At 39.7% G+C, this 15,300-nt stretch overlaps 1 protein-coding gene across 1 annotated transcript in view; it reads right to left on the minus strand.

Annotated features, from left to right (window-relative positions):
- The window catches only part of nrxn2b (neurexin 2b), a 1,139,450-nt gene that overhangs the window by 500,855 nt on the left and 623,295 nt on the right, over positions 1-15,300 (minus strand). Inside the window, exons 14-15 of the mRNA XM_034676291.1 lie at positions 11,067-11,448; positions 6,431-6,621 (exon numbers count right to left, since the gene is read on the minus strand). Of these exons, the coding sequence (XP_034532182.1) occupies positions 6,431-6,621; positions 11,067-11,448 (573 nt within the window). The remainder of the gene's footprint in view (positions 1-6,430; positions 6,622-11,066; positions 11,449-15,300) is intronic.

Consider the following 15,300-nt stretch of genomic DNA (forward strand, 5'->3'; position numbering starts at 1 on the left):
TATGAATGCACGTTGTGAACTCTAATGCCTGTCCACAAGATATGAACAAGCTACCTGTGTGCCTGCCCACACCTCATTTTAAGACTTTAATACTTTGAGAATCATGGGCACTACCTCATTCACTATTTACATGCCGTGGGCGTTGGGCTTAAAAGTTATGACTGCATATGGTGGAAAATAAAAGACAGTTACGCTGTGCACCAAGCTGCTTGTGCTGAGGTTGGAGATTAAGGCCCAATATGTTTGTTCATAAAGGAAAGACTGAGACCTATCTGCCTGTTAGAAAACATTTATTTCTCATCTTTACAAAGAACCTCAGTTTAATTTAGATTCTTTTTGGAAGCATATTTCATTCTGTTATTTATGTAGAACATTTTAGGCCACCGAATTTAGGAGCCAAGTTCTTAAAAGTAAACTTAAGGCTTACCTTTGTAGTCTGGCTTTTAATTAAAAGTAATTTATTTTTCGCCCTGACTGCATTATTATAATAATTGTTACAACATTTCTTTATAGGTTAATTTATTTATTCATTTATGCTTATATTTATTCATGTATTTATTTATTTATTGATTGTTTTTATCTGATATTTCTAACTTTGATAGGGGCGCTGGTGGCCTAGTGGTCTAAATGCCCCACATACAGAGGATGTAGTCCCTGTCGCAGAGGTCGCCGGTTCGACCCTCGGCCACGATCATTTGCTGCATGTCTTCCCTCACCTCTCTACTCCCCACGTTTTCTGTCTTTCTTCAGCTGTCCTATCCAATAAAGGCAATAAAGCCCCCACTCAAAAAAAATAAAATATATTTATATATATAATACATTTTTAATTGTGCTTTCTATCCTGACTTATTCTATTAATTTCATTGCATTTATTTGATTTTGTACTTTCTTTATGATTATGTCTTTTATTATTTTACACATTTCTTTTGTTTTCTGTCTCTCTCTTCTTTTGTGAAGCACTTTGGGCTGAATGCTTGTTGTATGTATGAAAGGTGCTATAAAAATAAAGTTGAGTTGAGCTTGGTGGCCCGATGGATTAGTTTCTAAAAAATAAAGCATCTATACCTGGAGGAAGTCCTGAAAGTGAAGAGGTTTGGGGAGAGTAGGTGAAGCTACACCTCAGTCTTTTGTTTTGCTTCAGTGACAAACCTTTACTGAGGTGAAATATGCAGAGGAAGCTGATCTCAGCTCAGAAATCTCATAGATACAGGCTTGGTTTGTAGTGTTTTGATTAATTACTCGAGCTAAGTGCGTAAAAGCTGACAGGCCACTTCTTTTTTCGATCATAGGGAGTCCATTATGTTTATTGAGTGTGTGATTCTCTTTCTTCAGATTGGATAAAAAGCTATTATGTTTGATTACAAAGAACACAATGCATCATGATTGAACGTAGTTAAAATGCAGAGATGACGCGGGATAACGTCCTTGCTGCGACGTACACCTACATGCATTAAAGCAGCTCACACCCTCACTGCTCTCCTTGACGGTCTCTTAATGACTCCCATGACTAATTCCAGAGTTGATTGGCAGCGGCTCAGACAGTCGCGATCTATCAAAAACAAAACTCTCCTAATTAAAGACATCAATTACTTCACTTTACTGTAGGGGATCACTGCAGAAGATTCGATGGATGCACAGGAGACTGGCTTTATCCATCAATCAGATGCGTTGCGTCATGAATACATATGATGCTGCAGCTTCCTATAATCAAAAACCTGGAAGGCAGGCATTCATTATGTCGAGTAATTACCGATTCCTTTATTTACATCTCAGCCCTGTGAAATGAGCACACGAGCAACGGGACAATTACATTCTTCCTCCAAAGCATATGTGACGATAACATAATTAACTCAGTTTTGATGCATTTTATTTGCGTTCTTGCACAAAACCTTGATGCTAATTGGATATCTCAATGCTTAAACACCTCTATCTAATTGTACACACTTTTATTCCCTGTGTCTCCAGCTGATGAAAGCTGGCTCTGTGGTTTTGTCTGTAACCCAGTTTAAGGACAACTCGCATGGCTCCACAACCCCCCCTCTTATGATTATCCTTTTTAATTGCACTATGACTACCCCAAAGGACAAAGCTAAAAAAAAGTCCAAGTCCGACTACAAATCATGTCTTCCCAGAAAAAGCTTGGGGCGCCTTTTGATCCTTTGACTTCATGCAGCCTTCGGTGGCCCCCCGGGCTCCCCCTGACTTCTGATGTGTCTTACAAAACAACTCATGGTACCCTCAAGAGCTCTCCAAACTCTGGTACATGACACGAGTGAAAATCAAAGTGAATCATCCATCTAATCCTGATATTGGTACAGACAGGTACTTGAAAGTGTTTAGCACTGGTGACTCTGTCCTCTGCTGTCCGCTGTCAACATCCTGGTGCCTTTCTTCCAAGTAAGCACCCCCTTCTCTTCCAGTTTTGCTCCCTACTTTCATGTCCATGCTGTCACTCTTTCCCCCCCAAAGACAGCCACTCTCAGGCATCCAAATAACACATCAAAAAAAAAAACCTGGCCTCTGAGGTCTAGAGCCTACAATTACCCGAGCTTCCAGTCCTAGTTTCTCACCGAACCAGAGACACCTATTCACACCTAAGTGCCTCATAACCACTGCTTTTATTTCAAGATGATACTGGAGGGCAGGGTATTTTAAAGTCAAACAAGTAAAAGGTGCTTCCATCAAAAGATAGTCATCACACCGTGTGGAAAAGTCAAGAGATCCCAATGTGACAGTTTTTTTAGTCAAACAGAGTGAAGACAAAAGAGCAGAGCGCAGAGAGCGGAAGAGACACGCTATTTTTGTTTCTGATGTGATTCTTTTTTTTCCACCTTTGCCTGCCATGTTGGATTTGGGTCATGTCAGGACACCGCTCGGTGAAGGATATTGCCTCAGTTCCTACAAAGCCGACATCTGCTGTACGAGAGGCAATCATTTCTCCAGGTGGAGCGGAGAGGTTAACACAGCTGCTCCCAGGCTTTGTAAACATTTAATTCAATACCTGTCCACTCTTGTTCTGCAAGTGGCAGTATCATTTGGTTTCATTTGTTTATGATGGGCTCTTTTGCTGAAATGTCCTGTAAGCACATGCAAATTCACGTTAGTCTGATTTTTTTCAGAGCCGTTTTTTTTGCAGCGAGGACATTAATAACTGACAAAAATACAATGGAGGAATTTGGATTTCTGTTTTTACAGCAGAACAGGGGATTATATTCTTTTGTTCTGATGAGTGTTTTGTCTTCAATTTTTAAAGTGAACTTCCAGCGAAAACTTAAACAGGAAGAATATCAACCTCTAAATTGAGATTTGGCGCCACTGTTTTGTCTATTAATCCTGAACCCCATGTCATAAAATCCTCTAAATCTGACTTTCTGACTCATTTTGTGAGGTATTGTGACGTACATACACACCATGCTCTCCCCTCCTCTTCATTTAATTGGACCAGGGTCCTCATTTCAGGAGCTCTATGATGACATCCAGCCCTGTCATGTGAGAGCTCGTCATTCTGCTGCTGTGTCAGGAGCTGCAGTCTTCAAAAGATGCATTTGAAGACCCACTGTGTCACAGCGGCCCGTTGAAGGCTGCATCTGAAACATCGGGTGCACCCTTCACGGCCTGACGTACAGTACGTGATTCTTTGCACGACATTTCAAACGAGCTGACTGACTCTCAAGCAGTAGAGGAACACACCGTTTAATATTTGTTTGTTTACAACTTAGTGGATGAGCGGGTGATGATAAAAACACTGATTGGAAGACGAGGAAGTAGAAGAGAGTGGTTTGTGTTTTTTATAGTTAAATCTTGACAAACACATTTCTAAAAAAAATTATTTTACTGAAAATTAGGCTCTATGATCCCACAGCCCTATGTTCCCACATTACTGGGATATTTTCAAAATTAGGACTGAAAACTATGGTTTGTGTCCAGTTGCTGTGCTTCATTCAACTGATCTGACTGAAAGATTGTCAATGCGAGGCCTCTGTGCTACTTAGTTTAGTTTGTTTATTTAAAAGGACAATGTGTACTTACATTAAATGTTTGCAATACACAAAAGAGATGGGTGCACCAGATTTAGCTTAAAGGTGACATATCACGCTTTTTTCATCAATATATATTGGTCTAAGAGGTCCCCAAAACATGTCTTTAAAGTTTATGCTCAAAAAAACACTTTGAAATCAGATTTTGGTCTGCCTGAAAAACCCTCTTCTTCAGTCCTCCTCAGAACACTCTGTTTTCCCTCTGACCACACCCCCTCAGGAAGTGGATGTGCCTCAGCTGTCCAGCACGTTGATCTAATGTTTACATGTTGGCTGAATATACACGGCTGCTCACAGACCCGCGTTACTTCAACCCTCTGAATCTGATCCAGAATTTGACCCTGACGGAGAGGCGTCTGTAGCAGGACCTTTCTGAACGATTGGTCACAGATTTAGTGTTTCTTGTTGTTTTATTTGTCAGTATGTCGACGTGTGTCTTGGTATACAGCTACAGCTATGAACATGTAGCTATGTGGCTATGCTAATTAGCGCTAGCACTTATCCATGACAAATAAAAATCATCCACTAGATCTTCAAATCTGCAGACGTGGGGAGTAAAACCGACCTTTGCCAGAAAGGCAGCAGGACCTTTTCTGAAGGATTGGTCACAGATTTAGTGTTTCTTGTTGTTTTATTTGTCAGTATGTAGACGTGTGTCTTGGTACACAGCTACAGCTACGACATGTAGCTATGTAGCTATGTAGCTATGCTAACTAGCGCTAGCACTTATCCATGATAAATAAAAATCATCCACTAGATCTTCAAATCTGTAGACGTGGGGAGTAAAACCGACCTTTGTGTTTATTAAGACAGCCTACAACTAGCATGCCTCCCTCCTAAGCTCCTTGTTAGCACACATTTGTGCAGGTAATGAAAAACGGAGGGGGGATTCAGTATTATTTTATACAGTCTATGGGCTGAACAAGCTCCGAGCTCTGACTCCATGACAGACCGGATATTGTTGTTACGTAACAAAAACACGGAAGTCTGAAATGGCTCGTTTCACACACATTTACAGAAAGGTGGAGAAATCAAAACAGGGGCAGAATGGATTTTTTTCATTCTCGGGGGGTTTGTAGACATGCCAGGGACACATATTTCAGGTAGAGAACCATTAAAAAGTCCATTTTGCATGATATGTCACCTTTAAAGCTACATTCCATATGTAGTCCATTGCTACTGGATAATAGGTTGTGTGTAATTGGCTACCAAATTTGGAGAAAGGGGGATACAATCTGATACAAATTAATGAAAAAGGAAATGTGGGAACATAGAGCTGTGGGAACATAGGTACGCTCCCCACTGTACCTCCCAGTCACCTTAATGCTCATATCCCTCCAGACACTGGCCGAGGTGGTGGAGTGGCAGCTATTTTCAATTCTAGCATTCAAATTTACCTCAGACCAAAACTAAATTATAGCTCTTCTGAAAGCCTTATTCTAAGCTTTCCCCATCCAGCTTCTAAGAACTGTAGGCCCAGTTTGATTTGTTGTAGTTCACCGCCCTCCTGGCTCGTACCCTCAGAGTATCCATCTGATATAGACCTCAGCTGAGTCGCTGCCATAGACGGCATCTGCTGCTGTGGACGTTCCAGACGCCAGCTGCTACTGACATGCCAGCGGCTACAACTACTACTACTACTACTATCAGTCTCACCACTAACATCTCTCTCTCTCTCTCTTCATCTCCCTCTATCCCTCTCTCCAACACGGTCTCAGCAGATGTGTGTCTAACATGAGTCTGGTCCTGCTGGAGGTTTCTGCCTGTTAAAGGAAGTTTGTCCTTGCCACTGTAACTTGCTAAATGCTGCAAAGTGCTCTGCTCATGGTGGATTAAGATGAGATCAGACTGAGTCCTGTCTGTAAGATGGGACTGGATCTGATCCTGTCTTGATGTGGGGTCTTTGTTAATAATAGAACATAGAGTACGGTCCAGACCTGCTCTGTTTGGAAAAGCGTCTTCAGATAACATTTGTTGTGATCTGGTGCTATATAAGTAAAGATTGATGATGATGATGATGATATAGATCCATGTCATAATATCCCTGCAGTACATTTAAATTTCCCATATTGCAAGAGTGATTGCAAAAAACAAACAAATAAAGGATGGTGGATAATTTTGGAAGTAACATTTCATTATGTTTTGTAGAAAGGCGTATAAAAGTTAGAACTCATCAGTGACTAAAAACCAATGGAAGTACAGCAGAGCTAATCTGAAAGCCTCTTAGATTCTGAAAAGTGTCTCTTATTTAGATGGATTCCAGCCGGTGTGTGTTCATGGCCAGCACCCAAAAACACTTAAGGGACAGACCAAGGATGGCAGTGAATTAGTTCTTTCCTGTCACTGCTTCTCTGGAACAATCTATCTCTGAGAGTGAGCCAGACTCCTCTTACCTTTGAGGTCCAGGTTTCTGGCTCCATTGGAGTGCTGAGTCACGGTGCGTGAGTCGATCTTGAGCGTGTGTACGTTGTTGGCGTCCCGGGACACCACCACGTTGTGCCATTGGTTGTCATTGAGCGGCTTGTCCGAGTTGCCCTTCATCAGCGACGGCCCGTTTCCGAGATCAAAGACGTAGTGGACGTAGCTGTGGAGAGAGAGAGATCAGAGTGAGGAGCGTTCACGTGTGTGCTCATTCAGTCACTGCGACGCAAAAATGCCCCTTGAAAAATAAGAAAAAAAACTTATTTCAAGGTGCTTTTACCTTGAAATGGCAGGGAAACTTATTTTAAGTAATATTTGACCAGCATTTAAAGCTGAGTGTCTCAGAATAAGCCAGGAATGCTAACAATTAGAATTTTTCAATCTTTTTTTTTTTTTTTTTGCACTGATGAATTTCATGTCAACTTCTTCATTTGAGATATATTCACCTTAATTTGAGTTGTATTATAGTGGCACTTCTCTAGGTGTAAGACCATCTTGTACTTGAAATAAGATGACAAAGTTTAATTTGAGCATTTTGAGATGTAATGTCTTCTCATAGTGAGCTGGATATACTAATATTCAGTCATGTTGTGTTTTAGGATAAGCCAGCTATGCTCTAAAGTAGGTGTTTCATTGTGTGCATGTAGTTTGAGGATGTATATTTGTATCTGATTTTGAAGAAACAGTGCCTGAAAACTGTAACTCACCCTTAAAAACAACAATTTTTCTTTCTTTCTTTCTTTCTTTCTTTCTTTCTTTCTTTCTTTCTTTCTTTCTTTCTTTCTTTCTTTCTTTCTTTCTTTCTTTCTTTCTTTCATCAATGGAGCTGTTATCTGATGGATTCTCCAATAAAATACATTTCCTTAAATCAAGTAAAGTGTTTGTCTTAAATCAAGATTGTCCGTCTTCTACAAATAAGATCTCAGCTTGAAAAATGTCTGAAATGTAAAATAAACCTTGTTTCTTCTAAATAACAACTCAAAACAAGATCATTTCAAGATTGTTTGACTTAAGATATTTAAGATGTCTTAAAACAAGTCCCTCTATCTTTCTCAAATGTTAAGTAAATGTATCTTAAATCAAGTGGGAGAAGACATTTTGACTAAAAATTTCACTTGGTAAGATTTTGAGTTTTTGCAGTGTAGGACACACTCAAAGACTTAATTTGTTAGTTGAACATAATACAATTCTGGAAAGAATTTCCACCTAATTAAAATGCTTTCATTTAGCGAGATACATTTTTGTTGAAACTAATTGTAAATATGTTGAATGAACATAAAGTATTTACGTTACCATTACTTATTGCAATGTTTGGGTCAAACTTAATTTGTAAAGATTGTTTCAACATATTTACTAAGGTAGGATCTGACTTCATTGTCTTGGGTCACAATAACTTGTATAATATGATCATGGAGAGCTTATTTATTTATTTTTGGTCTTTTTTCGGCTTTATTGACAGGACAGCTGAAGAGAGACAGGAAGCGTGGGGAGTAGAGAGTGGGGGAAGACATGCAGCAGATGGTCGACCGGCTGGGAGTCAAACCGGCGACCTCTGCGACGAGGACTAGCCCTGATACGTGGGGTGCTTGGACCGCTCGGCCACCTGTCACAGGTGATCTCTCCCAACTCCCCATCATGTCTCCTCTTTGCCAGAAGCACGCTACCTTGGCTGATGAATAGGGCCTGTCCCACGTTACTGCCACCTTCTGCTCTGGAGAGGTATTGCAGATGGGATTCCTACCTAAACCCATTAAGTTGTGTTGACGTAAAGCAACCTTGTAGTTCTAAGGATTTTGCATGTCGTGTTAAAACGACATGATTTAAAAATATTTAACCACTAAACATGAACTAATATAATATAAGCTACATGCTATACTTCTGTTGATAAAACAGACAGTCAAAAACATGAAGAGCCTGTCAGAATAACTCTGCAGAGTGGAGTGCTCAGTCCTTATTTGGCCCCACTCTGAAATTCAAACTCCACTTTCTCATCATTACATGTTTTCTTTGACTAACACACACTGATGAGAGGGACCAGTCAATAACACTCATCCCTCAGTCGTCATGATGAAGTGATTGGATTCTGGCTCTGATGTTTTCATCCTGTATCCCGCCTCAAAAAAAATGCTATCGATGTTTTCTGTGGCTGCACACACGGCCTGGGATTTCTTCTTTTTACTCACTTGTTTGACATGTAAATATAGAAACCTCCTTTTGTCTGAAAGCCTGTGTTTGCCCAAAGGTATACAAGGTGGCACAGCTCCCTCCTTCACACAAATATGGCTGCCTTTTGTCTTTCAGGTTAAGGCTATTGAGGCTGTCTCATTCAAGGTATGCGCTTTTTCTGCTTTTCTACCTCGATTCCCGTTCCTTTATGTCGCCTCTTGTCTTTGTGCGGCAGAGGCAGCTCAGGCTTTTGTGTTGAAACTGTGCTGAATATAGAGCACAAGGGGAAGAGAGATACACAAGCAAAAGCCTCTTTCTGATACTCTAATTATGAACAGCTTTTAGGGTGATACGATTCACAATTCGAGACAGTTTATTTCCGGTCCGCGCAGGCTTCTTCACGCTTTTGTGGAAAATTCAGCACACACTTTAATGGTCAGAGAATTCCTTTGTACTAGCAATTATGCACCAAAGTAATCTGTTAATAGATACCCAAGAGAGTGTTTTTCTCTTGAAAAACAGACAAGGATATGTCTCCTCTCTCTCTCCTGGCAGTTCTCAGCTGAGCTTTTAAGACGTCAGATTATGATTACTCACCAGCATACACTAAAGTCCCTTTCATCCAGCCCCGAATGATTCATGGCAGCATTAAATGACTCACTGCTCCGTGTTGACTTTAAGAGAAAGAACGCTTTACTTTGTGTTTTTGTTTTGTTGCCACAGTTCAAATGATAGTTTAAGGGCTTCTTTCTCGGGTTGTGTGGTGACCAGTGGGGAATTCATGAGACTCTGATGTGTGGTGCAGAAAAAACAGAGGGATTGCTTTGCAAAATTAGACTCTTTGCAGCACAAAGCAAGGCCGTGCTAGATTTAAAAAAAAGACTGAGATAAGCTCCTTGATTTCAAACGTGACACCAAAAAACACTGCACATTATTCTAACCTGTTGGCCAACAGGAGACAGGAATACTTCATGCTAAATATCTGATTCTGTGAGAAAGTGATCCTGTTTCTCAGTTCTTCAGTAAAGGGCTCCGTGCTAGAGTTGGTCTACTCTCAATAGGAGAGTTGGGGGTTTGACTCCAGGTCTGCTTTCCACATGCTGAAGTGTCCTAAGGCAAGACACTTAACCTTGAAACTAAGGGAAAGGATCAGATTTTTTCAAAGTGGTGGGTGTTTACATAGCAGCCTCAGACTTCAGGGTATGAGTGGGTGAATGTGACACCTTGTGTAAAGCGCTTTGATGGGTCAGACGTTTTCAAGGAAGAGCTGTGTAAAAAGTCCATTTATCATTTAGCTTTAGTAAGGACTTTTTTTTGAATGTGTGGACTCGAGCTCTGGTGATTCAGACTTGGACTGAGGCCATATACTGTATAGATAATGGACGTATTATCCGTGACGTCGCCAATCTGTTTCTGAAGCGCTGTTTTGAAGCCAATCGTCAGCGGGAGCCATATTGGAAATGCTGAACTCATGAAACACTTGTGAAAAAATTCACCCCCTGTACAGTGTGTGCTGATAGAGAAATGAGCTATTCAGACCACACTCATTGTTGTACCAGGCTGTAAACATGATTTCTGCTGTAAAGATGTTCTTCTTTACTTATAAAAGCTGCTTATAGTTTTTTTCTATTTTCCATGTACAAGGCCTTGATAACTATCCAGTTTAGAGCAAGGGCAGAAACATGCCCTCGCCTGCATTCACATTCACTTGCTGTCTTGTTCAGTAACAGTTCCTTTCAGGAGTCTAAAGAGGCGCCGCATGTTTTCCACCAAAGACGAGCAACACCACACATCCAGAATTTCAAAGACCAAATGAGGAGAAGACAGTGACAACCTTATAATCTAACAGACATCTGTCCAGGGATGCATCCAGAAAAGAAGTTTCATGAACTGTTACCGTTAGCATGCTGCTAGCTAAAAGTAACCATCCAGGATATTTGGTCGGTTTAAATACTGATTAATAGCATGAGGGTTGAAGGCATTTTAGAGTTTATCAGACACCTACAGAGATCCTATCATATCAGAATTGATGAGCGCCTCATTAAGAGAGGCCCAGTGTGTATTTATACATGACACACAGCACTGTAACTTCATTAACAGTTTAAATCTACACACACACACTGACAGGATCAGTCAGAGTCTGATGTTGATAACTAAAGTTTTCCACACAGTCCAGAATCACACAGTGAATAGTTTGGATTGAAACAGTGGTCCTCTCTATGAATCCCCAGACAATGGGCTTAACTTAGACTTGAACACTGGGGACTCCAGTAACAACTTGGACTTGAGGTTTGGTGAGTCAACTGTAACACTGATTAGTGTTACTCCAAAAATTAACAAACAAAAAAATCTTCTAAAAACAGAAAAAAAAAGTGGTTTTGTATTCACATAAACAGTTAAAAATATGCCAAAAACAAATCCTTAAAATCCTCTGACACTCACCCTTTAACTAGCTCCACTACGATGAAGTCGCTCCCGTCTCCAGAGTTGAAGAGTATCAGGCCGTCTGGCGTGGTGGTTTTGAACTGAAAGAAGAGGTGCATCGAGGCGTAGGCTTGTAACGTTGCTAAAGCTAAGTAGCTGCCTTTCGTTCGAAACGTCACCGGATCTGCGATGATGTGGCGCATGCCGAAGCGGGCGTTCAGTTCGCAGTAGGAGATGTCTCCGTTCTTGCACTGGTCTAGGTAGGGCAACCCGTTGAACGTCAGGCCCTGGAGATGGCCGATGAAGTTCGAGGGAACCACGGATATGAAGCGGCGCTCGGTCATGATGCCCGTCTCCAGGTTGTGGAACTCGAGACGGGTGTGGGCACCGGTCATCTGGCCTGGAGTGAAAAAGAAAGCACAAAAAAATCAGAGTTAGCTTTGAACAAAAATGGTTTTACATCGTTTGAAATTATCTCAGTTTGACAATTTGAAGCATTCTGGGAGGAATTTAAGACTTCTGGATTTTAAGACTTGAGTCTCCCAATGCAAACTGAACCCCATTAAAATTCTCCTTGGTGTCCACATAAATCAAAAGTTGAAATAATGATCCAAGAGGCTTTTTGTCCCGTGCAGGAGCATCAAGATGTTTTCATCTTTGTCACTTATTGATGTTTCTCCATGTAGATCTTGTGCAATATGGGTAATGTGCAATATATACCCTTCCATTCATTGTGTTCTTCTCATATTGTATCTTGTTTGTTTTATCGGGTGCTTTTTTATATTGTGCTTAATTATTGTTACATTTGTAAGGTGACCTTGAATGTCATGAACGGCACCCATAAATAAAATGTATTATGATTATCTATATGTGGTTTGTGGTTTTCTTTGGTGTGTGATCCTTTGTTTACTAGTTGATTGTTGTTTGTTCTTTAATATTTTCATTTATGAATACCACTGGGGATACAGCCAAGCCTCTGCAGCTCCTGTGTCCGAGACTAATTTCCCCAGGAGGACAATTAAGTGTATCATATCGTACAGCATCCTATCGTGTCGTGTCGTGTCTTAGTGATGTTAAGGGACCAGAACTATGCAAAGATTTCTAGATGTTTCTGCAGTTTTTCTCATTTGCTTCGGCTCAATTCTCAAATGAGGAAATATTTTTTCAAAACATTAAGCTCAAATCAGCATATATTTGAATTTCTTATTCATTCATGCAAACTAGTTATTATGCAAACAAAAATAAGTACAGTTCCTTATAAAACTGTACCAAAGTCACTTATTAATGGCTCAGTGATCCAAACTGATTAATTTATTCTCAGTAAAGTGATCCATGTCTTCACAGCTTACAAACCTTCTATCATTGTTTGAGCATCACATGCATAATACAATATATAATGACATTATATTATATAATTATCTTTCTTATATTATATTACATTATTATTGTTTACAACAACTTACATTCATAGTATATAACCATATTTATTTATTATACTACTTAATCTGTCATAACCAGACCATAACCAGACCATGTCAACCTGTCCCTACTGAACTATTTTTAATACTGCCTGTAATTACCACTATTTAACCCTTAAAGACCTAGACCATTTCTGGGGGCGCCAGACTCTCCTGTATTTATCTTGTTTTTCTAACCTATTGAAGCACTCAGCATCAAGTGCCATACATCATTTTATTCAGGAGAACCTTATCTTTCACTGTGCTGCATTTAGAGTACCAGTTTTACTTTAGTTTTGTCTGATAATGGATGAAAATACTGAAGTTTTCTAAGAATCGTTTGGAAATTTAGGTCATTTTTTACTGTGAACTCAGACAAGACATCAGGAAGTTTTGTTAGAAAGTTGTACTTAGGTGTTTTAGACTTCCAAATGAATTTTTGTCACTATCAAACCTTTACTGAGCAAGCTACAGCCATTTATTATAGTATTTTCTAAGGCGTTTTTTAGTGGAAAAAGCAGGTGTATTCTTATGTTTGATTTACTGACCCTGTGGATGTGTGTAAAAAATGTCTGAGAGTAAGTAGAGATGTTATTATATCATACATTAGGACACAGAGGTAAAAGTGACTTTTCAGATTTACATTTTGATCATGAACACATGCAAACATGGTCACAAACACAGGAAACTGAAGAAGAGCTATTTGTGGCCACCGGCGGCCATATCGGTCTTTAAGGGTTAAAACATTTGTATATATCTTAAAACTATACATTTTTATTCTACCTTTATTTTTCTATTTTTATTTTTACTTATTTAAACTTATTCTCAATTGAACTTATGTCTGGGTTTCTGCAACAACCAAATTTCCCCTTGGGGATCAATAAAGTAATATTTTATCTTATCTTATAATTTAGTTATCAAAAGCTGGAAAACGTAATGCTATGTTGACAGAAATCTCTATTCAGACTGAAAGGACAGTGATGCTGGTCAATAAACTGATACACAAACTAGGCTTTTACATGCATCTGAAATGATTCAGGTGTTGTATCAAGTTTTACAATCATGGATTGTGATGTAGAAATGAAACTTCAGAGGGTTAAGTTCAGAGAATTTGGACTGTTTTAAAAAATGAGTCAAAACAATCGAGATAAAGTGAAAGAACGGTGAAACTTCTTGAGGTTTATTTTGTGGAAATTGTCTTCCAATCTTAATGAGCTCCAGTCAACTGTGGAGTGATACAGAGTATTTTGAAGCTCTAGTTTCCATATTTTCTTTAATAATTTGTTGATAAGCACACATTATTTTGGAGACATTTTTTTCATTGTTAGATATTTAAATTATAATAGCAGCTTCACTAAAGAGTGTACCATTTGAATGTGTCGCTTTATGAAGGTAAAGAGGTTAGGCCTCTTTTTCAAACATATACACAAGCAGACTCTGCGTTATTGCTGCTCTTTGAGTCAAAATGTACGTCATGTTTACTGGGATATGTAACTAATGAGCTTGGCATGCTGCCGGTTGAATTTACCTCCTTGCTGAAACCGGGCCAGGTCTGCAAGGACTCACCGGGCACATCCTCCCCTTCCTTTCTTGTGAACCAGTTTATGAACCAGTGGGAACTTCTCAGGGTCATTCCTTCCTCCTGGCCCCAGTATGCCCACTCTCCTCTATTCCGTCATACATCTCACACCTTTTCCTCACCTCTCCCTCCTCATCCTCTGCCCTGCGATCATTCCGCCTGAGGCCACAATACGGTGAGTGCCTGTGACTCCAGCTCATCTCTTGACATTTTACCCCTCTCTTGCTGTTTTCTCAGCAGCTTGAGAGCCTGAACCTCTGAAATCTGACCTCAGCTGCTCATTCACAGGTAGCATCTGCTTGAAAAACATCTTCTCCTTTCATTTCTCTTTGCATTCAGTCTGAATCACACATATCATACTTTCAGCTTTTTATGTATCGCTGGATGGTTTTGATAGGGATGCAACTTCCTTGTGTACAAACTCAAGACTTTTGAGACTGACGGTTGTAAACAGGCTACGTAAACCATGCAAGTCGAAAAAAATCACAAACATAGAAGACGCGAAAGAAAAACACAATAATAACAACAGATGTGCTCCAGGTCTAGTACAGCAACAATGACTAATGTTACAACTACAGCAGCTGTGTGGCTAATTCAACTCTGTAGCTAATGCACACTCTTTATTCAGAGCGGGGAGAAACTGCTTTATAGCTTTCCAGCTAACAGAGAACCTTAACTAACTTAACAAACATGCAAAGAAGGTAACTTTAGCATCAGAAATAGTTTAGCATCAGAAATAGTTTCTCAAAAAAAGCAATGTATGTTTTTATACGTTTTCTGAAGTTGTGTTTTTGTGCAGTTGGAAGTGAAGCCTGCTCCAAACCGACACTCTGCTTTGGCAGTGTCTGTCACTATATGGTCTGACTCCCTCACTCTCTCCCGTCAGTGACAAAATGTTGTTAACTGTTCCACTTAGCACCCCTACAGGCCTGGAGCAGATCTGTCATCAAGTCTCAATTTGTAACATTTTTTTCTTTTGCATGTATTTTCTTTGTTATTGCACGTCTGGATTTGTGTTCATGCACACTACCAGTCAAAAATTTGGAAACACCTTCTCATTCAAGGGTTTATATTTATTGTAATGATTGTAAACACTGTAGAATAATACTGAAGACATCAAAACTATGAAAGAACATATATGGAATTATTGAATGAAGAAAAAAGTGTTAAACAAAGCAGAATCTGTTTTATATTTTAGATTCTGTAAAGTAGCCCC

This window comes from Notolabrus celidotus, chromosome 23 (assembly GCF_009762535.1).
Source record: "Notolabrus celidotus isolate fNotCel1 chromosome 23, fNotCel1.pri, whole genome shotgun sequence".
NCBI lineage: Eukaryota > Metazoa > Chordata > Actinopteri > Labriformes > Labridae > Notolabrus > Notolabrus celidotus.